Consider the following 27319-nt stretch of genomic DNA (forward strand, 5'->3'; position numbering starts at 1 on the left):
TAAAATTCAAATCAGGACAGAGGAAAGATGCCAATTTTAAGAAATTCGACGGGATGTCGTATTTTCCGTCTGCCATTTTGAGCGAAAATTTTGCATGACCTTCCGCGAAGCAAGAAAATAATAAGAAAATGTATTTTCATCTCTGTCGGACTATTTTTCCCAAGTAATTGAATAACTAACGTTAGTAAAAATCCATTTCCGACAGCAATTCGGATAAAAATTGCCCAGAAATAAATCATCAAAAATCACTCAATTTGCGTATGACGTATAATACCATGGTAAGGAATGGGTTAATTAAAAGAAAATGTGAAAAATATGAAATGTGGGAAGCCAAAGTGTGTACCAACCCCCTGGCAAGTTTCCTGAAAATTGAAGTCACTTTCTCATACTTCGATTTAAATTTATATGGGAATTTTTTTGCACTCGCTACCGCTATGCTAAATATTTAAAAAGTGAGAAGTTTTTCCGTATTATAAGATATCTTTCCGAATGGAGGGATAAATATACTAACTTTTTGTTTAAATACATTTTTTCCTCGAAGCACTGTGAGCTGAGTCCGAGATCAATTTAGAAATTAGCTTCAAATAGCTCCATATAAAAAGGCCAACTTGCCAGGGGGTTGGTGTGTACAAAGCCTACAAGCCTTTCCCCTGGGAAAACACGAAGTATTCGAAGCCAAAGTATGTGCGAAGCCTGCAGATCAATTCTGTAATTTTTGTGGCATTGTCACACGTGAGTTCGAGACCTGACAATATCAATTGAGCTTTTCGCCCCATATCACATGAGTTCGAAAATGCAATCCATTGATTTTTTGATTAAATCTCTTTTTACTTAGGGTAAGTGTGCCAAATTTCGGCATAGTTGCATGCAAGCGTCAAAGTCTCAAGTTTGAAATGAAATATTTTAAATACAAATTGATTTTTTTTATCATTTCTTCTGAAAGAGTGTTGCTTGGAACCTTGTAAAGAGTTTAACCTCTTTATTTACTCTAAAATCATTCTTAATACATTTTAAAATGAATAAAAATATAGACATAGCTTTGGTGCCCTATTTCGGCCACCTTCATTCTCATAGTTCCTTGTCCTTCGGGAATTCTTCCAATATCTTTTTCACGTCATCTCGTTTGTCGAAGCTACATTTTTTGTTATTCTTTTTCATTGTATAATCTCTAAAGTACGTAAAATCTAAAAGTTAATGGAGATTCGAGGAACAAAAAAGGTGGCCGAAATTGCAAGCTGGCCGGAATTTGGCACACTTACCCTAGTGACATTTTGCAAGTGATTATTGATTTGTTTAATAAAATTCATTGTCATTTTAATTGCCGTAAATTTCAAATGTATGACTTCTGACAATGTCTTAAGACAATGTCATGATTACAAAATCACTTTTTCGAAAAATCTCTCCTGAGGTTCGAAAGCAATTTGTCAAATGATATTTCCATAGTGTTACAGCCTTACCTTGTGGGAAAAACATGAAGTGTTCAAAGCCAGCGTATGTACGAAGCTCAAAAACCTTCCCCTAAACAATATTTGAATATCAAATACCACATAGAATAGAATTATATAATTTCTCATATCAAACTATAACTTATTTTCGTCCAGGAAAAGCAATTTTTTGAAAAGGTCTTTTTTTAACAAAACCGCTACTTTACTGCTATCAAAAAGTCAGTGCCGCAAACTACTGTAGAATTTTCTTCAGAAAAAAAGAGAATCTCTTTAGGCAAATTATCATTGAATATGAGCTTAATTAATATTATTTACTAAACCTCCCGGAAATTCCTTCAATTTCTATTTTGGGTAGACGCCAAAATCCTCAAGAGACACATCCCTCTGCAAAAAAAAGTACCAATGTTTACATCCGCATTAATATCTTTTGCGATATGTGTCCCAATAAATTGGCGCGAAAAGATCGACCTTCAGGTGCAAAAAAAAGCTAATCCCACTTCATTTGAATATGCCATGAGAGAATGGATAGAATGTTTATATGTAAGCCCAGGTGGAGTGAAAACATCCAAAATCGCACCCGCAATTGTTTGGCGCCTTTTTCTTCGAAAAACGTCTTGTGCGTCCTCCTTGTCGTCTATTCACTGATCATGTCATTCATCATCAACTTCACGCCACAAAACATTTGAATCGAATTGTATTTGCAATTGTCTTCCACACGGAATTTCTCGTGATATTTTCAGCAAGTTTTGCAAATCAATACGATCAGATGATCGTGTGGCGTTGGAGTGTCTCTCAAGTCTCATTGGGTGAATTGAATGAGAAAGAAATTGAGATCGTGGGTTAATACAGTATTGTGCAATAATTGGTTGTGCGAGAGAGTGACTAAACGGCGGCACAAAGAATGCCCCCCAGTTGTCGCCCATATGTGCACTAAAATCGTGACTTATGATCATTGACACACGAGCTCTCTGGGGCCCCAATTGTTGGTGCATTCTGAGCTAAAATCGAAAGTGACACACGATATCGAGTGTCTATTTGATATTGGACCATTCTGCGGAGGTGAACTCACCTTGAGAATAGAGCGAAACATGCGAAAGTTAGTACTTCTTTCACGGTGCTAACTATACAAGTACCCTCCCAATCATTTATTACTAGAAACATTTGTTAAATGATCTCTGGCAGACCTCTCAACTTATAAAATTTTAAGCAGAAGAAAAATAATCCAGATGATCTTGCAAGATGAAAGCTGTGGGTGTTGTCTAGAGGTGCGATCGTAAAGTGACAAAGTTACCAAGAATTTTCCAGGTGGGGCCTCTGAACCATTTTTCACCATTCTTGCGGAATTCCTCCAAGTATGATTCACAAGAAATCGTTTTTAAACCGACTGATCTGCAAGATGAAAAGTTTGTGGGACGAATGACGGTGGTGCAATTGCATTTTAAGTACACAATATGCTGCAAAAGACTTAAATTCCCGCGGAGTGACAAAATAGTGTATGCTTCTCACCTAGAAATACTCCAATACTTTATTGTTATTACCAGAGATGAAGGAAGAAATATCTAAAAATTAAAGGAAGATAAATTTGAATTATATTGAAGTGTCACAAAAATACAATAATGCTTCTTAAACTTAACGAAAATGGCATTCTAACGGTTATATTTGAATAATAAATAAATAACGAAAGCTTATTTTATAACTTTGTAAACACTTAAAGATTTTCATTGAATATTTAGTAAGTACACTTTTGGAATACTTTACGAATCTTCCAAGATTTAAAATATATTTAACGAAGATTTGAATAAGACACCTTCCTGAAGTAGCGGAGGATCAGCAGACGTGGGCTTCTAACCAGGATATCCGAAACACGCGACCTCAATAAAGATGAGCGATTGAAAATGATTATGTTAATCATGCTTTAACCCTTTAAAGACGATTGGGTCACCGGTGACCCAAAAATTAAAGTTTTCCTACGGCCATGTAAAGTCATATTTCGTTCTAAAAATGTGGAAAAAAATGATTTTTTTTTGACCCCCAATTTTAAAACTTCTCGTCCTTAAAGGGTTAAATAAGTTCAAGTACAGCAAATACACCGAGAATTAACACATTGTCTATGATGACAAACTCAAATAAATATTTCGGCAATTTTTATAAACTTAACGAAGATTTTTCCGAATTTACAAATTGCAAGAAATGAATCGATAAACAAAACCTCTCTTCATTTTCATAAATTTATTCTCTCCTTGTGAAAAGCAATCCTTTTTTAATCCACTTCATATAAATGTAAAAAAAGCTTTGTCAAATTGGTAAGCAACATCCTTTTGACAACATTTTAACAAAATTCACTTGTCCGCTTAATAAAACTACGGATCATTTAACGAAAAATTTGGAGAAATGATAAAGATATCTAGATTTGTACAAAATTATGATAGTAATGTGTTCTCAACCTATTTTTTTTTAATTTTTCTCCAAATAAATGATTTAACGAAGCTTGAAAGTTAACGAATCTTGCCAGAACTTGTTGTTTCTTTAGACAAAAAGAATTTTAAAAGAGCTTCTGCAGACATTTAACGAAGACTGTAATATTTATTTTTCCGTAGTAACTAAATCTGAATCCTTAAGTACTTAGTAGTACGTACAATTCTATATAGAGCAAAAATTTCATTTTTTAACGCATTTTAAAATACCTCAAACATCTCCCCAGTACTTTTACGAATACTTGACGAAGACTACAAATTTATTTTTTCATTTGTCTCTTAGAAACCTTTTGAAATCAATAACAAATAATTTAGTTATTACTTAACGAAATCTTCTAAATTTAAATTAAAACTTAACGAAGATATTGATATTTTCATATTTGAAATTGACAGCAAATTTAACGAATAGTCAACGAATGATTTTTATCTTGAACAAATCTTCCTGATGTTTCAAATTCTTAAAGTACTTAAACTAATATTGTAAAACTTAACGAAAATGCTTACTTAAAATTTATTTTCTAAGAGATACTTCCTCCTTGCTTGAGAGGAGGCAAAATGGAGCGATTTTTCATGGTGTCTTTGTCACATTGCAGTTGGAGATCGCGCTATTCTAAAATATTTGGGTCGATGATGGTGGATTTTCTCGTTCAATCTCTATGTGTACGCGCCTCTGATTCATCCTAAATTGTACCAATTGTCAGCGACAAGAATCACACTAATTTATTTTATTTCACATCCACACTCCATGGGCTTTTTGGATGAAGAAAAAGGCAAAGTGTGGAGATGAGTTGCGAAAGAGTCTAGTTACACCGTTGAATGAATTTATTTGGGATAATTTGAGTTGTGCATGAATAAATTTAAATACAGAATTAATCTATGGCATGGTGTTTTGCGTCTCTTTGACAAAACAATAAATCCATCCCAATAATGTATCCATTTTTCTCTGCCCTTTTGCAGAATTGGATTGTGCGGCTTCGACAATCCGATGCGAGATCAGAAGACAGACGAAGTGAAGCGTCATGTAGGGCAGGTAAGTTTATCCATCCTTCATAATTCCATTTAATGTCAAACATTTCACGATTCCAAATGCACTAGAGAGACCTCAGAAAATTGTGGCAGAAGATCATCTCAGGGCTCTGATCGCTTTCAAAGACGTCCTCTCCCACAAACTTATAGATGATGAAATAGTACTGAGATTGCTCATTTTGATCTCCCACTCTTTCATTCATTAAAGCTTTTATTTGAATTCTTGGAATTAGACGAGTGTTTTCTTTTTAGTAAATTTTAATAAGTCTCATTAAAACTAAATTTATTCGCTATTTCTTGACAACGGGGAACACGTGAAAACTAACGGTAAACATTTAAAAATCAGTAACCTATAAGAAAGTCTTGGGAACACTTGAGTACCCATGAATTATTATTGACCTATAGGTACTTATGGGGAATTCGTAGGGGCAAGCAGTCGAAACTAAAGAACCCTTGAAAACTCAGGTGAATCCATACCAAAAAATTTTGAGAACTCATGAGAAGTCCTCGTTCGTCACTTGGAAGCCTGAGGAACATGAGACAAATCGTTAGAAAACCCTGTGAATCAGAAATAAATGATCGGTAACCTATAAAAACCTTTTGGGAACACTTGAGAACCAATGAAGATCACTTGTGAATCCACAAGAAATAACTATAAGCTTCAAAAACCTACCGGCAATCCTTAAGAACTCAGGAAAACTCTTAAGTATCCAAGTAAATTAATATATAATGTTCGAGAGAGCTAGATAAATTCAAGGAACGCTTGAGAGTACTTTAGAATGCTTGAGAACACTTCGAAATCTATTGAAAACACTTGTGTATCCATGAAGAACACCTCAAAGCCTAGAAAATCAACAGAGAGCTATTAGGACCTCCCTGGGAATTCATGGGAAAAACTCGGAAACCTGTAGAGAATCCGAGAAATACTTGGGAATGTTTGAGAACAGTTGGTAATCTATTGCAAACTTTTATGAATCCACGAAGATTACCTAAAATTCTCGGAAATCTACAGGAAATCTTTAAGACTCCATGAGAATTCATAAGAAACACTCGGGAACCCGTAGAGAATCTGAAGAATTTTTAAGAACGCTTGAGAACAGTTAGTAGTATATGGCAAAGTCTTGTAAATTCACGAAGATGACTTAAAATTCTGGGAAATCTACAAGAAATCTTCAGGACTCCATGAGAATTCATAAGAAACACTCGGGAACCCGTAGAGAATCTGAGGAATTTTTGAGAACGCTTGAGAACAGTTGATAGTCTATGGCAAAGTCTTGTAAATTCACGAAGATGACCTAAAGGGCTAATAAATCTACAGGGAATCTTTAGGACTCTTTGAGAATTCCTCGGACATACTCGGTAACCCATATTGAATTCGAAGTAAACTTGGCAATGCTTGAGAACAGTTGGTATTCACATGAGAAAGACTAAGAACACCTATAGAGTATCCAATTAAATCGTAGGAATTTACGGGGAATTCTTGAAGATCCATCTTTAAAACCCATAGAAACCCTCGAGAACACTTGATAATCCTTAAAGATAAAGGAACCTTAAGTGGTTTCTACAAGAGTGGAAGAGAAACCAATGAATAGAAAATGGAGCCGTGAATTGAAAATAGAAGATGGACCAAATTTTCTTCCACTAATCGTTACTAAAACGCTAGAAAAATAACCGAAAATGAATTACCTAAGATAACATTCCGGCTAATAATAATAATATTAATAATAATAATGCTGACACAACATTCCATGAAGGAACTAGGCCTTCCCACAAGGGGATTTCTAGACATGCATTATTATTTTTTTCTTGTACGGGATAAGGTTGTCAGTCCCATGCCCGTGGAATCAAATGCAGTGAAGCTCACTGGATGCAATCCGAACACCTTTAACGCCAGAAAAATTCCTGGTGACCTAAAGGGGATTCGAACCCGGGACACTTGCATCATAGAGCGAGTGCTCTACCAATTGACTCATTGAGTGCCCATTCCGGCTAATACAATGACTTAATTTTAAGAAGTTGTTGAATCTCCAACTGCTTAAAAAAATTATGAAAATGAGACAAGTGTCAACGTTTTGTGGCGAATAGCGAAAGTAATATGACCTCAGCCTTAACATTAAGTACTTAATTAAGGGCTTTGTAGAATTCAGGACACTTGTTGTCAATATTACATTTCTCGTTTTAAAACTGCTGGGACTGCTGGGACTAAGTGGAAGGCCTTCAGTTAAACCTGTCTTATTAAAATAGGCTCCGTAGAGTTCACCAAACACTAATTTTTATTTGTAAACTACTTGGACTATCTCGACCATTCCTTCAGTATACAAGCATACCTATAGTGGCTATAAATTCCTATCGGTCTTATCCTCTGATATCCAATATTCGATTAAAAAATCGCAGTGTTTGGTGGTACCCCTTGTTTGGTGGTGCCCCAGTTTCCCCTAATCTTCACTTTTAACAGATTTATCATTAATGATTAAAAATTTTGTAAATGAAAACATACATTTGATTACATTTAGAGGTTATGTTTTACTGGCATGTTATATTTGCGCATCTCTTTCTATCCAATGATTAACATGTGGGCATCGCATTCCCTATGCTAGTTTTTACACGTTAGAAATTCCTTAATTAAGTACTTAATAAATACTTATTTTATGCGTTTGTATTATCCGAGATTATTCGAGAACGATCCGGGATAAGGATTGCCGAAGCAGCTCAAGCAGTAATCAATCCTTGACGTTCAAAAGGGGATTGTTGTATATTTTAATTTTGTGGGAATAGTAAATCCTGAGTAGTACATCAAGTAACTAAATTGTTCGAAGGAATAAGTCGCCTCAAAGCAAGATAATCTCAAATCACACCTAATTTTTATAATTTTCATCTCACCGAAAGACTTTTTATGTGGTCATAACATCATAGAAAGATGTTCTATCAGCTAATTAGATATTCTTCGTCAGGTGATATGAGAATGTAAAAATAGATAGATGACTTTCAAATGGATCGAATATCACTATTCCAAAAAAAAACTTTCATGGACAACCAAAGATGTCATAAATTGAGATATTTATGGGAGTTTATGAGATGGAAGCGAAAGGTAACGACATCCAAAGAGTATCCAACAATATAAAATGTTGATTGATGATGTTACATTTCGTCAGGAGGTTATGGCTTTGGAAGAATCGTCAATTGATTCTTTTACCAGAGTGGTACACGATGCATGGGAACTTCTGATGGGAGGAGGACTTCAATTGAATTGCAATTCACTTGGTGACGATTGCAAGAAGTTGAGTGATTTGTAATCTCTCAGCAACTTTTTCACCTTCTCCTCCCACCAAAAAAAAGCTCAAAAGAGCCCAAGAGAAGGTGAAGTGTGAGCAAATTGCTGAGAGGTGCTATTCAAGCAAACTACCGCCACACGTCTAATATGGATTTTATGTTTCACTCGGCAAAACATCGCATCAAATGGGAGAAGAATGGACAAATTAACTCTTTGCTGGAAGTTCGTCAAACTATGTGATTTACCATATCAGATGACCTTTTCCCGATAATATGAACAATAGAGGTAATTTATTGTTGGGTGCTGAGAGAAAAAGAAAACAACCGAGCATGGACACTTGCTTCATAGTCGCGTATGTGTCTTCTATTGAAGTTTAGATGGGAAATGTTTTTTTTGTGTGTTCAGGAAATTCACCATGTCCAAGAGGAGGAAAAATTAAACAGCAACTGTGCAATTAAATGAAAAATCAGGCTCAGCATGAGATATTGGTGATCTGTCGATAGTGATCAACAAATGATAAATTACATTAAATATTTGGACGATTTTATCTTGGTGAGATTTTGCTTAAGAAGGCAATTGTGAGATCGTGATCGCGTTGGTCAAGATCAAACCTTCACGATTGCCTAACCATTTGCTAGCTTCCTCTCTCTTTCCCATGTTAAGAATATTTGCTAGAAGATCGCGAAAAAAATTGCTGAAAGAAGTTTTGCTTTGGGAAAATCTTTTTGGGGAGAGATTATCCAAAACGATCACTTGCGATCAGTGTGATCATGAATCGGGAATCGCTGCAATATTTAAGGGAGGGGAGGGTAATAATACTACAGGGGCAGTTACGTACATTAGAATAAGATAAAATATGATTATTATTTTATTAATTTTTTAATTTTTCTTTCGTGGTTACGGCTGTCGTCAACTTACCAATATCGACCCCATTAGGAAAACGACAGAATCCTAGATCACAAACCATGGATGGCAACTCAGGCAATCGCGAATTCAAATAGTGATAGAAATATCGCAGTATTAGTAATTAAACTAACTTTTTTAAGTAATAGTTGCAAAAATATTATTTGTTTTGCAAAATAAGTATAGAATCCTTCCAATAGATTTTTTTAATTCTTAGAAGTTAAATATCATTAAAAAACATTAAGGCAGGTACTCTAAATCCTTTCTTAAGATATATTCTCGTATAGGGGTAATTTTTTAAAAATTACTCTTCATTTTATTACATTTTGTAAGGCCATAATATCTGCGGGGAGGCTTTTAGGCTTCGCAACGCACACTCTGTCTTGAAACACTTCATATTTTTCTTACGGTCCATTAACGAATCTGACGTATTTTTTCAGGAAATCTGTAATTTCAAGGATTTATTAAAGGAATATGGAAAAATGAGAAGTGTTTGAAGCCAAAGTGTTGCGAAGCTCAAAAGCCTTCTCCTACAAACCAAAAATTACATATAAGTTATAAGTTTTGTTAATAGAAAATGCCGAAAGCCAAAATGTCGGAATCTAAATCCCGAAAGCCAAAATCCCGAATGTGTCAAAATCAAGAACGCCAAAATAATGAACGTCAAAATCCCGAAAAATCGTAATCCAGAAAATATAAAATCTCGAAAGCTAAGATCCAGAAAAAGAAAAATAACTCGAAAGCCAAAATCTCGAGTGCATCAAAATTATCGAAAGTCAAAATCCCGAAAGCCAAAATCCCGAAAAGTCAAAATCTACAAAGTTCAAAATACCGAAAGCTGAAATATTAAAAAACGAAAAAAACTCGAAAGCCAAAATCCTGAACATCTAAATCTCGAAAGTCGAAATCCCGAACGCTAAGATCGAGAAAAGTCAAAATCTCTAGAAAATTCAAAATACCAAAAACTGAAATATAAAAAAAACAAAAAAAAACTCGAAAGCCAAAATCCTGAACATTTAAATCTCGAAAGCCAAAATCCCGAGCATCTAAATCTCGAAAGCCAAAATCCCGAATGGGTTAAGATCCTGAAAGCCAAAATCAAGAAAAATCAACAGAAAATTATGAAAATCCGGAAAAGTAAAATCTAGAAAACGAAAAAAAGCTCGAAAGTCAAAATCCCGAAACCTTGAAAAACCTGGAAAGTCAAAATCCCGAAAGCCATAATCCCGAAAGTCGAAATCCCGAAAATACAAAATACCGAAATTGGGGCGTCCGGGATTTTACCTTCCAGGATTTTAAGTAAGAGTAAACAAAGAGTTTTCAATTTTACCTCCAACAATTTTATATAGGCTTAGATCTAAGGGCATAAAGAGACTCAGAGTAATCCTCGTGAATATTTAGCCTGTAAAATTTGGCGATAAAGAATTAGGTAGGAGAAATTTATTCGAAGGAACTCTAATCGATGATCTTAAGTTATCAATCTATGACAATTTAGGGTGAATCTTTACTGGAAAGTTTTACAGGATAAGTATTCTCGAGGATCAGCCTGAGTCTGTGAACGCCTTGAGGCTTAAACTTGTGTAATTTCTCAATAAACCTAGGCATACTTTAATACAGGGGCATGACATTTCCTATGTTTCCCATATGTTTCTTGCGAGCTGAAAAAACTTTTGAGTTTCTTAGCTGTTTTCTGTCATTGTAAAATGAATTAGCAAAAAATACTAATACAAAATAAAAGCCAATTTAATAACGAAGAGGCAACCGAAAACCCTAAATTGGCAACTTACGTAGTTTTGGAGATATCTCTTGAAATGTGTACGAAAACAGGGAAAAAATTACACTAAAACCGGTCGCATTTTTCAGAGCTAATGTCACCACTTTGCTTTAATACTTATATTATGAAGAATCAAAGTAATTCTCTGTTGTTTGGAAACTTGACTAAACCTCTAATCTGCAGACCGCTTTAGATATTAATAAAATAAATCTGACTAAGTTTTGTAAAGCTTTAGGTTTCCTACTGTCCAAATTTAATCTTCAGTTGAATAAATTTAACTCATAAGAAAAGTTGCTCTATGAAACTGCCCTAATCTCCCATAATAAAAGATTAATTCAAAATAGTACATAAGCTTAACATCTTCTTGAATCTTGAAAGTTTATTGAGAAGTTCCCAGCAGCGAGGCACCCCGTGAATTCGATACTATTGATCGTGATAAATTCATCGAGGATCACCCTAAGGATAGTGTCTCTATTCTTGGGAGATAAATAGTGCATGTGTCACAATAATGTTAGTGATGATCAGACAGGTAGAAAGAGAAAATTAAAGACCGGATGCAATTGCCAAGTGCGTATTTTATTGTCTTTTTTTTTATTCATATCCCAAAGATCGCGCTACGCGGTAAGAATCTTTTCACGTGAGTTGCGTGAAGTACAATGGGATTTTCAGTTAGTATTTTATATGGTTAGGAAAAGAGAGAATCTGTGATGAAAAAAACCTTGAGCAATTGTGGATATAACAGAAATGAGAACGACATTTTCTGCATATATAGAAGCTCAATGGAGATTTGCATCCGCAACTAATTAAAACATGATCTCTTCAGTAGCCGTTTCTTGACAAGAGTTCACCTCCATTTGATGTTGGGTTTTTAGTTGGAAAAATACCGCATCGAGTGATGGAAAATTTGTTTGAACACTCGCTCAACAATCTAGAGCCTTGATATTTAAAAGAGATCATCTCTGCAGAAGCTCCATTGAAGAGCTTTTTGCACAACATGGCAAAGTGACGAAAGACTTTTCAGTGGCACTCGATGATGCGTTGCATTGAGAAACGTTTTTCACCCATTGAGTGTCAATGAAATGGACAAAAAAAAAGATCAATCGAATGATGGAAGATGACATCGAAAAGATACTTTTTCTGCTGGAAGCAATACATGGAGGAAGGATGGTAAATTGCTAGAGAAGAAGGCGCCAAGATCAGAGGAAAAAAAGATCCCCAAAACTTCCTAAAAGTTATTATAGCTTATTAGAAGACGATCATGGTCACACAGAGTTTGATCATTTTTTTTTGCCAATTAATCCTTAATAGTTTTCATTTAAGAAACTATTTGAATTCAGGGGAAAATTTAATGGGAGAGATCATGGTGATCTTCGAAGATCTTGGAGATCTTTTAATATGCCAATCATATAATTTTTTCCTCCAACAATATACCCATCATGCTTCAAAATTTCATCTCATTAGCATAAATAATAACATCATCATTGTGTGTAGTGGCAAAATCTCAGATGATCCAAAGTGTTTTGTGATTTTGAAATGTCTTGCGAAGAAGCAACGAAATACAAAAAAAAAATTGGAAATGAAGATCGCGATCGTTGTGCTATTTTCACACATAAATTTATGGCTCCCATTCGACTTTATTGTACACATACAATGTTATAAGATAAAATTGAGAGAAAATCAACTCAAGGACGTCAATTGATCTTTCGGAAAAGGTCTGCGATCAGATGCCACAGTTTTCATTTCCAGCAATGTGATCATATGCGATCATTGTCCACCTGAATGATCTCTTTTTTTTTCATTCTTACTATTTTCTCTTGCAGGGTGTTAAAATAAAGATGGACGATGCAGGAAATATTCTTATTCGTCGGTATTCAAAAGCAAATGTTTACATTAAGAGTACAGCCAGTGCTCCAAATGATGAGACGGCGATCGGTGCTGATATCCTCAAACTGCCAAATCAAGCGCTTGAAAGTGAAAAAATCGTTAAGGTAAGAAGTTCAAACTTTTAAATTACGAACCATCCAGAAGTAGGAAACTTGTACCAAATTTCAGCCAGCTTGTAATCTCGGCCAGCTTGTAATTTCGGCCAGCTTGCAATTTCGACCACTTCCTCTGTCCTTCAAATTTCTCAAAAAAAAGACTTTGAAAGAATTCCGGAAGGACAAGTAACTATGATATTCAATGTGGCCGAAATATTCTCCTAAGCTATGACGAATTTTTTTTTATTAATTTTAAAAAGTAATAAAAATGATTTTAAAGAAAACAAAGATGATAAACTATCTACAAGGTTCCAAGCAATACTCCTTAAAAAGAAGTAACAAATTCAATTTGTATTTGAAATATTACATTTCAAACTTACGACTTTGGTGCTTATATGTAACTATGCCGAAATATGGTACAATTACCCTACTTACAAATTCGCTTTCTAAATTTTTGAACTGTCCTACAAAAGTGATAGGGAACCAGAGGCGAAATGTGGCAACCTGAAAATTTTGAAATTTAATATCTTCCCTGATAAAAATGACCCAGGACTCAAATTTTTATCTTGAGATGTTGTCCTGGGCCTTGGTCTAACCAAAACTGATCACCCTCTCTGGAAACATCTCGTTGTGGTACCGTACTCGAAACGGAAAATGATTCACGACTCTCAAATTATGACCGTTGCAATCTTAATAGAAATACTGATTTCTACAGAACTTCCTTGAACGTACAAAGTTCTAAGGAATTAGGGTGAAATTATGAAAGAAATTCGGACTTGGATAACCTAGTAACAATTTAATTATTATGAATTTTAAGAGTACTTTAAAGATTATTCAATTAAATTTTCATCAAGCTTCAAAAGGCATGTCCGAATTCTAAACTGGTTTGCGTATTCTAAAGTGTTCTGAATATCCCCTGATTCCGAAAATGGCTAGCCATCAGAATGGAATCTGGCTGGCTGTCCGGTCATCCGTTACATTCAATATCTTGGGTTTAGAAAAAGATATCCTCACAATCTTTTTCTAACATCTCCTGATCTCTTTTAACATTTGGAACTCCTTGCTACCTTTTTTTGAAAGCCGGTTTTAATCGATTTAAACTCGGCTTTTGAAATCTTGAATTGGCTATTTTTGATATATTGTAGGGCTAGTTAAATACAGCCGAAAAATAATCTCATTTCAAGATCCGTTCCGTCGTTCCCGAGATATCAAATTTTTAAAACTATATTTGAAAAAGGTTTGTAGGTTCTTGTAACCGTTAGCTATATTTTCGGTTTAAAAAGATATATATCTATATTGTTTTAGAAGAGTACCTTGAAAAAAAAAATTTAAAACCGTTTTCTTTTTTCTCAAAAATTTTGAAATCAAATTCCGAAAGGTCAATTTGAATTCGAATTTACATTATTTTCAGTTTTAAATAGAAACCGAATTTGCAATGACAGAACCACACCTTTCATAAACTTTTAAAAACTTATCATTAGCTTTAATTTGGGTTAACCATACAGAGAATCTGTATTGGTCTTTGAGACTTCTACCGCCGCATTTAACGTTTGAAATATTCTCAAGGATCAATCTGAGTATATTTGGGCCTTCTGATAGGAATCAGATAGCTCTCACTTTTTAGTTCTCATCACTTTTGTTATCCAGGATAGAACGCTTTGCCCCTACCCCAAGATGTTTCCGATTCCTCCCTTTCTCATGACAATTGCAATATTTAAGCCATAAGAATCTCACGTAAATGATTGAGATCACCTGAAGATCATCCAAAAGATCGCGATCGGGATGATCTTCGAGTGATCTTTTTTAACTTGCCGGTTGAATCCTATTGTCCTCAATGGAGTGTTGTCTTTCTGAATTGTGACCAAATGGGGGAAGATCGGCAAGGGCACGTCGATCGGTTAAAAAAAAATTGCACCCAAGAGATCAGAGTTTAAATGGACAATACCCATATCTATTTATAAACTATTTACCTATTGGGGAATCTCTGGATTCTCTCCTGCATCTCTGCTTCATCCACAAAATAATGAAACAATTCATTTTCTCTCCCTCTGCCATCGCCAGTTGTTCGACATGAAGAAGTTTCAGTCAAATGTGAATCGTGAGCTGCGTCGAGCCTATCCGGATCGTCGACGGCTGGAGACGCAATGCCTCTCGGCGGTGGCTTTTGTGAAGTCGGAGAACGACATCCTGGACTGTCCAATCTGGGTGTTAATAGTCAATGTGGTCGCCATGGATATGCTAAAGAGTAAACTGCCACCAGGTAAGGAACTATTTCTCGCCATTGCGCCACAATCGTTGACCATAAATTGTGGTCATCTCCCCAGACATAAAAAACCATTCCCCCTTCAAGAGATCACCATCAGAGGATTGCGTCAAGATCAACCCTCTTTTCTCATTTTCATACAAATATCCCTACTTGCCATTCAGTTTTCGATGCCATCGAAAGCAAATGCAAAGTGAGAAGATTCGCACTATCCACACAATTTACGATAAATTGTAAACCCTAATGACCTCTATAAAATGATGTCATTTGAATTTAAAATTTATCTGCAATTTTATTTTTCAGGCAAGAAAAATTAAAAGTTTTTAAGAAATGTTTTTAAGTTGATTTTTCAATTTTAGTACATGCATGTACTAAAAATTTTATCTCTCTCAGAACTTTATACTTTTATAAAATATTGTAAAATTATTAATTGGGAGTAGCAGATGATACAAATCAAGTGAAGTGTACGATCAATGGAAAAAAATTTAAATGTCTGCATATTTGACGTCTAGTGTCAAAGTCAGTTTGACACTAGACTTGACACTTGACCAAATACAATCTCGATCTAGACGTAAAGCTTTACATATGTACTATTTTTTAATGATCAAGAAAGCAACTCAATTTTGTGTAATTTATGTCTGTGATATGTGCTGTCATATCGATTTTAACTATCATAAATGCGATGATTTTTTTGCTAATTTCTGAAATTAGTACACACATTATATTTTCAGTATTTTTCTATGCGTTAAAACACACATTCTGTGCTAATTACATTCACTTGAATACCACACATCAATAAGTGTATTAGTACTGTGATATTATATTTGTACTAAACTCACAATGTACTAAAAAAATCAGAAACGTCGACTCAGCTTTTTCTCCTTCAATACTGAAGTCTTAAATGTAAAATAATTGCAACTACACCGCTACGCGCAAGGGCATGACATTTCCTATGTTTCCCATATGTTTCTAGCGAGCCGAAAAAACTTTTGAGTTTATTAGCTGTTTTCTGTCATTGTAGAATGAATTAGCAAAAAATACTAATACAAAATAAAAGCCAATTTAATAACGAAGAGGCAACCGAAAACCCTAAATTGGCAACCTACGTAGTTTTGGAGATATCTCGTGAAATGTGTACTAAAACAGGGAAAAAATTACACTAAAACCGGTCGCATTTTTCAGAGCTAATGTTACCCCCCTAGTTACGCGTATGATTCCAGTTTCTTAGTACAAGAGAAAAATTCGTACAAAAAGATGGGTTGATTTTTTGGAAATGATTAAAATTAGAACACACGTAAATTTTCGAGTATGTTTTTAAATTAATTATATTCTGTGTTAGTAACTTTGTGACTTTATGTTCGTACTAAATGCAAGATGTTCTAAAAAATCAATACCAACCTACCTTTTTCATTTTGAATACTGAACTCTTAAAATGAGAAATATAGCTACGCTTATGTTTGCATTCAAGAAGATATTTTTATTGTACTATTTTTTTTCTTAGTACAAGAGAAAATTTCTTACACAGAAATTTTCTCTAAATAAATTTTCTCACAGAAATTTTGTACTAAATTCAAGATGTACTAAAATATAAATACCAACATATCATTTTCTTTTACAATACTGAGCCCTACAATATGAAATAAGTACAGCTATACTTATGTATGGGTTTAGTAAGATATATTTTTTTGTACTAAATCTTAATTAGCACAAAGAAAGTGAAATGCAATAAAATCAAATTTATGTTAAAGTCAAATAGAGAGAAGTAGTGTGAAGTATCTGATACAAACTTTTTTGTATCATTCATTGCGACATCTTAATAATGCGGCATTATTCTCAGGAAGAGAAATCAATTGTGCGTAGCCCATAAGATAATTTTTTGCTCGGCAATATCTTCAAAGAGAAATTCAATAAATTTTCTTAGATCACTGATCATTGATCTCTAATTGTGCATCTCTTGCAAGCATGTCGCTGTAATTTGCGTTGCAAAAGATTGTGAAGATGCTGATCTCGTCTCTAAGTCAGAAAGTAAAAGTAACTCAAAGAGTGACTTGGATGAATTGAAACAGGAAAAAATCAACCATACCAATTAGACGCAAAAATTGTGAATGGCAAGTTATGTTGGGATTTTCAATTTATGAGGCACGACCACTGGCAAAACATCACAACTAATGATGATCTTTGGGAATTTTGACGAGTGCCGTCTATTAATAACAGATTTTTTTCTTTCGTATTTACTTCTGGAGTGTTATTTTTTTTTTTGTGGGAAAAATGAGCGACACTGTGTCTAAAGAAATCTCCTTTCACCCAGGAATTCCTCATCGACGGCAAACCACCTCCAAAAAGCCCGAAGGTGTAGATGATGAGAAAATGCATTGGCTATGTCGCTCGAAGGTGACAATAATTGCTGTGCCTTCTTTTACGACTCCCCTTCTTTTTTTTTGGCCATTGAACAAATTCAAGATCACGAGCTTGAATTTAAACATGCTTCATCTCTGTGATCTTTCCTGGTATGTCTTTTGGTTTCCGTGGCCGGAATTGAGTGTGAAAATTGTCCCTTGTGAGATCTTTCACCATCTTTTTAAACATTCACACCGCGTGTTTTCGTGGGTGAAGTAAAAGTATGATGAAATTTTATTGATTCACGACAGAGCACATTTAAAAAAAAAAAGAAGGAAAATTAGGTTTAAGGAAAGGCAAATTTCTCATTGCATTCCCTTGGATTTTTTTCGAAAGAGTCGCAAGAGTGAATCCGTCACATACAAAGCGATCGATTGTAATTGATTAATGACTTCATTGAGTGTTTTGTCGTTTTTTAGTGAACGTGTCTGGAATCTCTTCTATTTCACGTATGCCAAGTGAGACTCGTGTTTCTCTCACACAATTTTCTTTTCTAAGCATCCAGACTCCTCCAATAGGATAATCATTTCCTAACAGGCTATACAGTGCAAAAAACAATGTCCCTGAATTGTCTGAAATGCCTGAATTAAAATATTTCATTTAATCGAAGCCATTGGAATTCGAGGTAGTTTTCGAAATAAAAATCCCCTATACTCAGCATGTCATCTGCTCATTTTAGCCTACCTTTCGGAGCATATAATATCTTTTGAAGAGCACTCCTTTTGTACCATGAAAAGTCCAGGCTTTAAAGGGTTACTTGGGTCACAATACCGTGACGTGAGTTTCGAAAAATCCCTGTTCAAACAAACCTTTTGGCGTATTCAGGAGGGAATTTCGAACTGCACCAGTTCGTGTCTGTGATAAATTAACTACTTCCTTCGAATCGTTTCGAACTTCAGTCACTTGGGTCTTGAATTATTTTTTAAATTTTTATATCTTGAATTTTTGAAAAAAAGAATTATCCCTAAAAAAAATAAAACAAAAAAAAGACAGCTGATAACTCGAATGTCAAAATATTCGAACATAAATAAAAGGAGCTTTCGAAGAAACAGATTTATTGCACCGAAAGATAGGCAGAATTGCACCAGGCTAAAACTCAGAGGGATACTTTAATTTCGAAATGATGGTTTCGAATAAAAATCCCCTCGTTTAGGTGCTCCCTTAGGGGGGATCCTGATCCTGGGATTATGTACATTTTTGAAATCGAAAAACTCAAAAAAATATACGTACGCACAGGAGACTACATTCGAATAAATCATAGAAACGTCGTAAAAAACGTAAAAATGTTTGTCACCAATTTTTCGGATACTTTTTTAAAGTCTTGACTTCTTTTAATTTTTTTAACTCAGTTTTAAATTCAAATCCTTTTAAAAATAGGCGTATTTTTAACATGATTTCATAATTTAGCTCCCAATTCAAATTCAGGTATGAAATTATTCAATATTGTGATTACCTTCTCTAAGGAAATTCTGTAACACTCTGACGATGCCATATAACAAATTGCATTTCGAATGATAGGAAGGCTAATTCGAAATTGTGATAAGTAAATAATAAATAATAAATCGACCAAGATTGAATTTGCATTATATCACGATTTCGTCAAAAAATCAATGAATTACATTTTCCAACTCATGTGACATGACAAAAAAAAGTTCAATTGTTATTGTCAGGTTTCGAACTCAAGTGTAATAATGCTACAAAAATTACCGAATTCCCCTACTGGACCCACTGTAGACGTCAGAAAGAAGATTTTACCTCAGGAACAAACGGCCAAGGCAAATTTTCCAAGACTCTTTTGATACATAGCATAGGGGTGAATTTCGAAATATCCCAGTTTAAACGTGCCTTCACAATAAATGCTTTGGAGTACAAATTACTCAAAATTAATATGAAATTCATGGATTTATCATAAAAATTAGAAAGTTTAAAAAGTAAAATTGCTTTAAAAAACTCAAATTAATGGTGTAAAAATGCTTAATATTTAATAGTTTCAAACAAAAATAACAATCATTATAAAATTATATGCGTTTGAGCATAAAAGAATTTTATAAAGGGATAAAATTCAATTGCACTTATGCCCAACGCACAATAACTTTTGTTTAGTAAACATGTCTTTGACATTTCAATAAGAGTGAGTGAGATCTAGATCTCGTCATCTCCCTCACTCTCATAGGAAATTTTGAAAACATGTTTACAAACAAAAGTTATTGTACGCTGGGCATTACTCATCCAGTTTGTAATCAACTGATTCATCCAGTTTGCGATCCAAATTTTATTCAATTCAGTTTTAGCGGTTATGTGATCAAATTTAGATGATATCTGGCTTACTATTCCTTTAAGCACAGCGCCCTCTTGTGATGATATCACTCAATCATCCCTAAAGCTCAAAATGAATATTTCAAGTAGTGCTTTAACCCTTTTAGGACGATTGGGTCACCGGTGACCCAAAAATTAAATTCTTCCTACGGCCATCTATAGTCATGTTTCGCTCTAAAAAGGCGGAAAAAATAATTCTGATCTCCAATTTTAAACTTTCTCGTCCTTAAAGGGTTAGGGTCAACTTCTTCCGAAAAAGAAGAAAAAATGCATTTCCACTTCAGTTTATCCCAAATAAAATTACTCAAGATTTGTGGCAAATCTACTCCCAATGATTACCCCCTCAAATAGAGCTCCCTGAACGATCGTGACAGTGCCTGAAGTCTCGTATGGTGGAGGAACAATGGGAAGAATATCGATTGGGTGTTCGAGAGCCAGGCAAACTTCCCGCCGCTGGAGATGAGATGATGATGGAGGGCGATAAAGGTGTACTTAATGTGGCTTTTATGGGCTTCATTTGGGATTCAATTGCCATCGATTCGGGTGGCTAACTTTTCCCAACTTGGAATCTTGGTCATTCCTCTCTCCCTAAACGCGACCTCTGGTTAAACACGGGGATCATGTAACTTAAACTCCCTGACAACATTCACTTGCATTTTCTCTGGCTCTAATGAAATTCCTCTGGTGACTTCCTGAGACCTACCCCGCAGACTCTGTGAGAACAGTCAGCTATCTCTGTAGGTGCTTTCACTTTTACTTTCATCCTGGGATGATTTTATGGAATGATTTATAGATGAGATTAATGCACAGAGTCTCCGGCTGCAGATGATTTGTTAATGGGTATTTGGGTAGATTTTCAGTGATCTTTCTGACCTCCCACTCTCATACAATCAATATGGCAATTTATGAGAAGTAATTAATATCGTTGGAGACCTCTTGGTTCACCTTTTCCCACTCATCAAAGCAGTTCTTGTACAAATCGACAATTACATTGCCAGTAATTAGTGTTTTTTTGTTAAGGGGGACATATCTGAAGCAATAAAGCGTTTACACTGTGTACTAATTATTTTTCCAATTAATTTTTATATGGTTTTTTTTCGTTATTCACCCTCGCACAGTTGCAAACATGCTATTAACTTTTTTATACTTATTTTAAATAAATTGAAAATCAGTTTTTCCAACAAAATTCTGTAATTTTTATGTAATACACATTATTCTAAAAGTATTTCTCAAGAGATACTTCAGATAAATGAACACAAATTAAGGTAGTTGAGTAGATAAAGCTCTACTGAATGCTTAAACTTGTTAAGCCCACGCCCTGTTGTCTGGCATTTTACGAGTTTAGATATTCCAATTATTGAAATATTTAATTATATTGCAATTATATCTTTGAAATTAATTTGGTGCAATTTTGAATTCTATTGATGATGTAAAGCCCTTTTTAATGCAAATGCATTACTATTAAAATCAGTTATGAAATACGCCAAACCAAGAAGTTTATAAGTCGTGTGTGCATATTCAAATCAGGCTTATTTAACTTTTTCAAAATAGCTTTTAAGATTTTTCCCGAAGATCAGGTGCCTCTGTCTGTGACCGTTTAGCCTCAAGATTAATGGAGTTCCGGCTTAAGTGAAAACGGACTAAATGAATTTAATATCAATTGCCTACTATTGGGAGCTTATTTATAACATAATTTTGAAAATGCCCCTAAATATACGCAAATATTTCTCACTCGATAATTCCAAGTGTATTCTTTATGCACCGTTGGCGCTGAAAATATTTTGCATACAACATGGCGTTTCCGTATCTTATTCCAAAGATATCTCCTGTAGGTGTGCAATATTTCTGTGTCACTAGACTCAATGCTTTTATCGGTCCTGAAAAATTCTTTCAAAGCAGAACTCCATGTATCGGTTAATGGGATGGTCAATCTAACCAATTCAATAAAATTAAGAAACGAGATTTGAATTTTGAACCAAGTGCCTTTGTCCTAAGACCAGGATGAAAATCAAGATCAATTAAATTTGAAGATTTTGGTATTCTAAAATTAAAAAATCAAGATGTCAAATCTTTCATTTTTAAATTTTTAAAATCCAAGACACAAAACGTGCGGATTTTAAGATTTCAAGTTCTAGAACGAATATTTCAAGATTCGAATTTGGAGGTTTTTGGAATTTTTAAGATACTAAAACAATTTAAAAAGTATCATAAAAAATCTCGAACTTGTGTCTGGATCTTGGAAATATTCGTCACGTTGAAATTTTGGTCTTGATGTTGGTTTCCAAATTGAGGCCAAGGTATCAATCCAATTTTATTTATATTTTACCTAAAAAGTGCTTGAGATACGGCTAACAACGACTTGCCACAACGGGTCTAAAAGGGAAAACGGCTGAGAACCTTAAATAGCATATCCCTTATACAATAATATTTTCATATTAGTAAACAATAAATAAAAATATTATTACCAGATCTGAAGGTGATTACTGCAATTTTCAAAATCCGGAAAAGCCAAAATTTCAAATGGATCAAAGTCCCGAATCAGTAGAAATCTCGAAAAACCAAAATTCTAAATCAGTCGAAATCCCAAATGCCAAATCCCCTAAAAAGTAAAATCCTGAATTCTAGATGAAGCATTTTAAATATTTATTAATACAGGGAGTCCTGGGATTATGCATAGCGAAATTATGCATATGTTGGGATTTTGCCAACACATCTACACTGAGAAAAAAAAGAGGGTGCGATTAACATTTTTTCCTCATAAATTTAACACTTTTTAGGTGTAAAAATATATCAACATTTTTTAATGTTAATTTTACACCTTTTGAGGGTAAAATCAACATGAAAAAGGGTAACTTTAACCCCCAATACACCTAAAAATTAACATTTCCGGAATGTTATTTTAACTTTTTCGGATTTCTCTCAGTGTATGCATCTTTGCCCACTGTTTCTAAAATTTTCAAAACCAGAGATAATTCCCCCTTGATTTCCATGCACCTCAATATAATTAGCCAAATATTTCCTTTGGGAAAATTGTCCCAAAGCAAATTCCCTTTCTTAACCTTTAACGAAGCCAACTCCACCCAGAATTCAATGCAAATCTCTTTGGGGTTGAGAAATTGTGCTATAGCTCACGGGAAATTTAAATAATAACTCCGAACGTTACTTCTCATTGAGAAATATCTCCCATGGAAGTCATTTGGGCCGGCTTTTTGTGTGTCTGCGCGGAATGTTGACGACACTCGAGTGTTGAGCGATTGCATTTAAATAAAGTCTAAGTGCAATATTGCTGTTCCAATAGAATTCAAATAACATTTGTATTTAGAGTTTTATGCGGCATTTTTTGAATAAATTCAGATCTCTGGGTTGTTCTTCGACAGTGATCGTGGATTTTGTGGGCTTGATGGGAATGCAGATCGTGATCGTTACCTCGTCTCGTACCTCTGAGTTTTTCATCCTTGGCTATGAGAAGTTTCACCGGTGAAATATTTGTCATTTCACTGTACATATTTTTGCATAAAAGTTAGAAGGGAGTAGGAGAGAGAGAGGTAGATTTGAATTTATGCAAAAGTTAGACACTTTATTTCAATTCATTCTATTATTGTTATGGAATATTAAATATTATGTTGTCTCTCGGTTGAATTTAGATCAGGAAATTTTCTTTATTCAAAAAAGAACCGGTGTTTGTGTGCTTTAAAATGGAATTCCCGTGTTTTCTATTTTCACCTGTCATCGTCGTGTCTTCCTGAAATGCTTATGGCGGGAAAAGAGGTATTCCCTCAAGGATTGTGGCTCCCAAGGAGATGATCACATACCTCGCAATTTTATCGCATAGGGAACAACGCAACGGGGGAACTTCTTGTGCCAACGTGCAGATTTGGTATCGTAACAACAGCAGCAATTTCCACTCGCTTTTGAAGCTTGTTCACTTTCTTAAAGGGCCGAGATCAACGTGGATCTCTTGCTGATCTCGGGTGGTGAGAAAATTACTCTTCTCAAGGTGCGCGTGATGTTGTCCCGGAAGAGGCTCGAAAAGTGATTTAGACTGTTAATAATTGAATCCATATTTTTATCTTCTCACCTCTTGAAGCATCTACTAATCTCCCTCGTTTAATATTTACAATAGAAACACATCGCGAGAACGTGTCCAGGCAGATTTACAGGACTGTACGAGAAATTGGCTCGCATTTGAATTGTTTGAAAATTGTTTGAATAATTGTGAATAATTGTTTGAAATTTTTTTTTTAAATTGGATAAATTTAAAAAGAAGGGGAATACGCCAGTGGCCTCTCGACATTTCATTTTTGCTTAGAGGCACTGAAGACTATTGGCAAGTTTTTTCCTAAAGAGAATTGACTTATCAGTCTGATATATTTCGAAATTGTGCATTAAAAGCTATCTAAAAATACATATTTCATTATGCTCGCCGAAATAATACAAGAACTACGAGGAAATTTGTTTAAGTCGCGGTGCAATATGTGCAAAATTTTTACAAGGAAAAGCGAAAAATATCTTCACTTTTATTGGGCTTGATGGGCCTCTGGAATGCGCTCTACCTTCGGACGACTTAAGCTTCGGACAACTCAATTTCTCTCTATGATCTTAATGGATTTGACCCATGGCTCTTTTCAGGAAATTTTAGGCATTGGATTAGCCAAAAAAAGTGGATCAAATTCATTAAGAAAAAAAAACCCATAATCGACCGTCATCATTATTTTCAACATCATATCCGTATTGGGGAACATTCTTGCTTAGGGATTTTTAAAAAAGAAAAAATTGTTTCCGAAAATTTACTTGATTATAAAAGCCTGTACATCAAATTTTTTGTCGTTTTCCTGGGGAGGTCGATATTGTTAAGCTGGCGACAATCGCAATCAGGATCATCGGGATATAGATTGAAATGAAAAATCTATGGCACTATATCAGCAACAAAAAATCAAATTGGGTCATGAAAAAATCAAATTTGATCAGTACTCAATTTAGAGCATCAAAAGCAGCGAAATTTTCATGCAATATATGGCAAAGGAAAGATAAAGAATAGGGTGGAATCACCACTTATCGCCAGTACCCTACTTTTCGCCACTTATATTGAAATCGCTATTTTTGGCGATTTATGAAATAAATGAGCCACAAAGTTATTTGTGTTTTTACTGCTGCTACGTATAGAGTTGAAAAATAATAATTATTCGTTTTTGATTCACGATTTTGAGCATTTTTTAAAGTACAATTTTAAGCAAGTGCATCAAATGCAATATTTCTTATCAAATATACAAAGTGTCGTTAAATTTTCATCAAGCAAAATATACCCTTTTGGATAAATAATTCGTCTAATAAAAATTTAATTACACTTGTGGAATTCATAAAATTTGTATTTAGTAATTTAATAATTTCTTTTTATATTATTTTTATATAAAAATGAGGAATGGCGAAAAGTGGTAATATTATGGAATAGATTTTACCATCTGTCGCCATCTCTTTTCAATAGGCGACGTTAACTTCAGTTCGCAGATTCTCAGTTGTCAAATCTGCATTGTTTACTTTCTGAAATGGTCCTTATAATTTGATTTCTCAAATAAAAGTGAAGAAAAATCATATAAAGTGTGTAATAATAAAGTGATCACGAGGAACAATAAATGCTGAATGTATTCTTTTCATAACATTGCCGAAAATAATCTAGTTTCGACCTTTCAAGTGGGTGGCGAGAAGTGGTTACAAAACTGGCGAAAAGTGGTTAAAAGTGGCGACGAAGTGGTTATTTTTGCATTTTTAATGAAAATCAGTTTTTTAAGTAGTCCAGAGTTAAATTGTAGGACTATTATTTTCACGAATCTAGAGCCAACACATCTAAATAGTTTTGTGTCAAATTTGAGTTATCTTATAATAAGGGTTCAAAAGTTATAATAAAATTAATTCCTTTTTTTCCTAAAAGTGGCGATAAGTGGTCATTCCACCCTATACGAATTTCGGATTCATTAAATTTTCTTAATCTAAAAGGTGTGCCTAAGCCATATGGACGGATCTTAGTCAAAATCGCGAAAGCCAAGGATCTTGAAAGCCAAAATCCCGAAGGCCAAAATCCGGAAGGCCACAATTCCGAATGGGCCAGAATTTCGAATTTTTAAAAGTGTCATAACTACTCCCACGATTACACCCGCGCATGCTCAAGGCAAAGGGATATTTTCTGTGTTGGGAAATTGTTCTATACATTATCCTCTATATAATTTCATCCCTTTCAGGATTTTAAACATTCAAGATTTTGGATTTCGGAGTTTTGGCTTTCAGGTTTTTGACCCTTTCGGAATTTTTGCGTTTGGGATTTTGGCTTTCCGGATTTGGTTTTCGGGATTCTGACTGCCTCCGATATGGACACTTCTTTATTTTCCATAAACAGTAAAATCTTAATTCGAAAATCAAATATCCCTCATCTTGGAAACATAAATCTAAATAATAAATCCAGTTATACTATATTTATTCTTAAAACCAGAAATTTTTCTTAACACACTTTTTTGTTCTTAACAAAAGATTTCTTACGAAGCTTTCGGTACTTTTATTGCTGGTATTTTTTTTTAGTAATCTCTATTTTGGTCTCTTTTTGCTTAATGTACGTTGATTTATGAAATAGGAAAGATCATAAAATATAAACTAGACACCAAACATCACTAAATGTCTCATAAAAATAAAACAATTTGCTATTTTCTGCGGAGGTCGATATGACTTTTATTGAATCAACATTTAACACCCTAAACTGTACGCCTCTCCGAAGTACTTCTTGTAGCGAACAAATGTGTGAAATTTTCAATGAGGATTCTTGTCCACTTTCAAATAGTTAACGGATTGATAGTCTTTTGAGAAGAGAGTTAACAATTCATCAACAATCAACAAGTCTTTTCACTCTCATTCATGCCCATTTTCGGGGATATTCTTTTCACTGGGATGCATTCTCCTCCAAGGCATTTTCTTCGACTTCACCGTCCCAGAGAAGTGGCGATAGAGAGTTTCAATTTCACAAGACGTCGGCACTCTATTTACCTTTCACCATACAAGAATTCTTCTAAGAAAAATGTACTTAGGAAAAGCAAATGGAAAAGATTAATTTGTTCCCATTTGATGGAGAGAAAACACCGAAAATTCTCGTGGACAATGGAAATGCCTAAAAAGTTCCATCATTGGTAAATTGGATGCATTTAACACGTGTTGAAGAGTTGATGAGAATTCTAATTATGGGAGGTTGACCTTTTGAGCGAAAAAAAACGCATCTCTAAAAAGATCATTTTGAGAATAATAAAAGCTTTTTTTTTGGACATTGTCGTGGGTGGATCTTTTTACTCCAAAATTCCACTAACTAGTTGTTCCTTTAAGCAGAATTTAATATTGCTTTTTTTTCGTCTAATGGCTAACAAAATTTAAATGTCACTGCCATAAAGCATCCTCTAATTTATGAATCTTCTCGATGAAATTGATGCGCCTCTTCACG

General features: G+C 34.5%; 1 protein-coding gene across 1 annotated transcript in view; it reads left to right on the top strand.

The window, feature by feature from the left end:
• LOC129800522 (uncharacterized) overlaps positions 1-27319 on the top strand; it is a 256784-nt gene that overhangs the window by 207010 nt on the left and 22455 nt on the right. Inside the window, exons 5-7 of the mRNA XM_055844976.1 lie at positions 4877-4949; positions 12714-12881; positions 14934-15132. Coding sequence (XP_055700951.1) covers positions 4877-4949; positions 12714-12881; positions 14934-15132 — 440 coding nt within the window. The remainder of the gene's footprint in view (positions 1-4876; positions 4950-12713; positions 12882-14933; positions 15133-27319) is intronic.

Source organism: Phlebotomus papatasi, chromosome 2 (genome assembly GCF_024763615.1).
Source record: "Phlebotomus papatasi isolate M1 chromosome 2, Ppap_2.1, whole genome shotgun sequence".
NCBI classification, from domain to species: Eukaryota; Metazoa; Arthropoda; class Insecta; order Diptera; family Psychodidae; genus Phlebotomus; species Phlebotomus papatasi.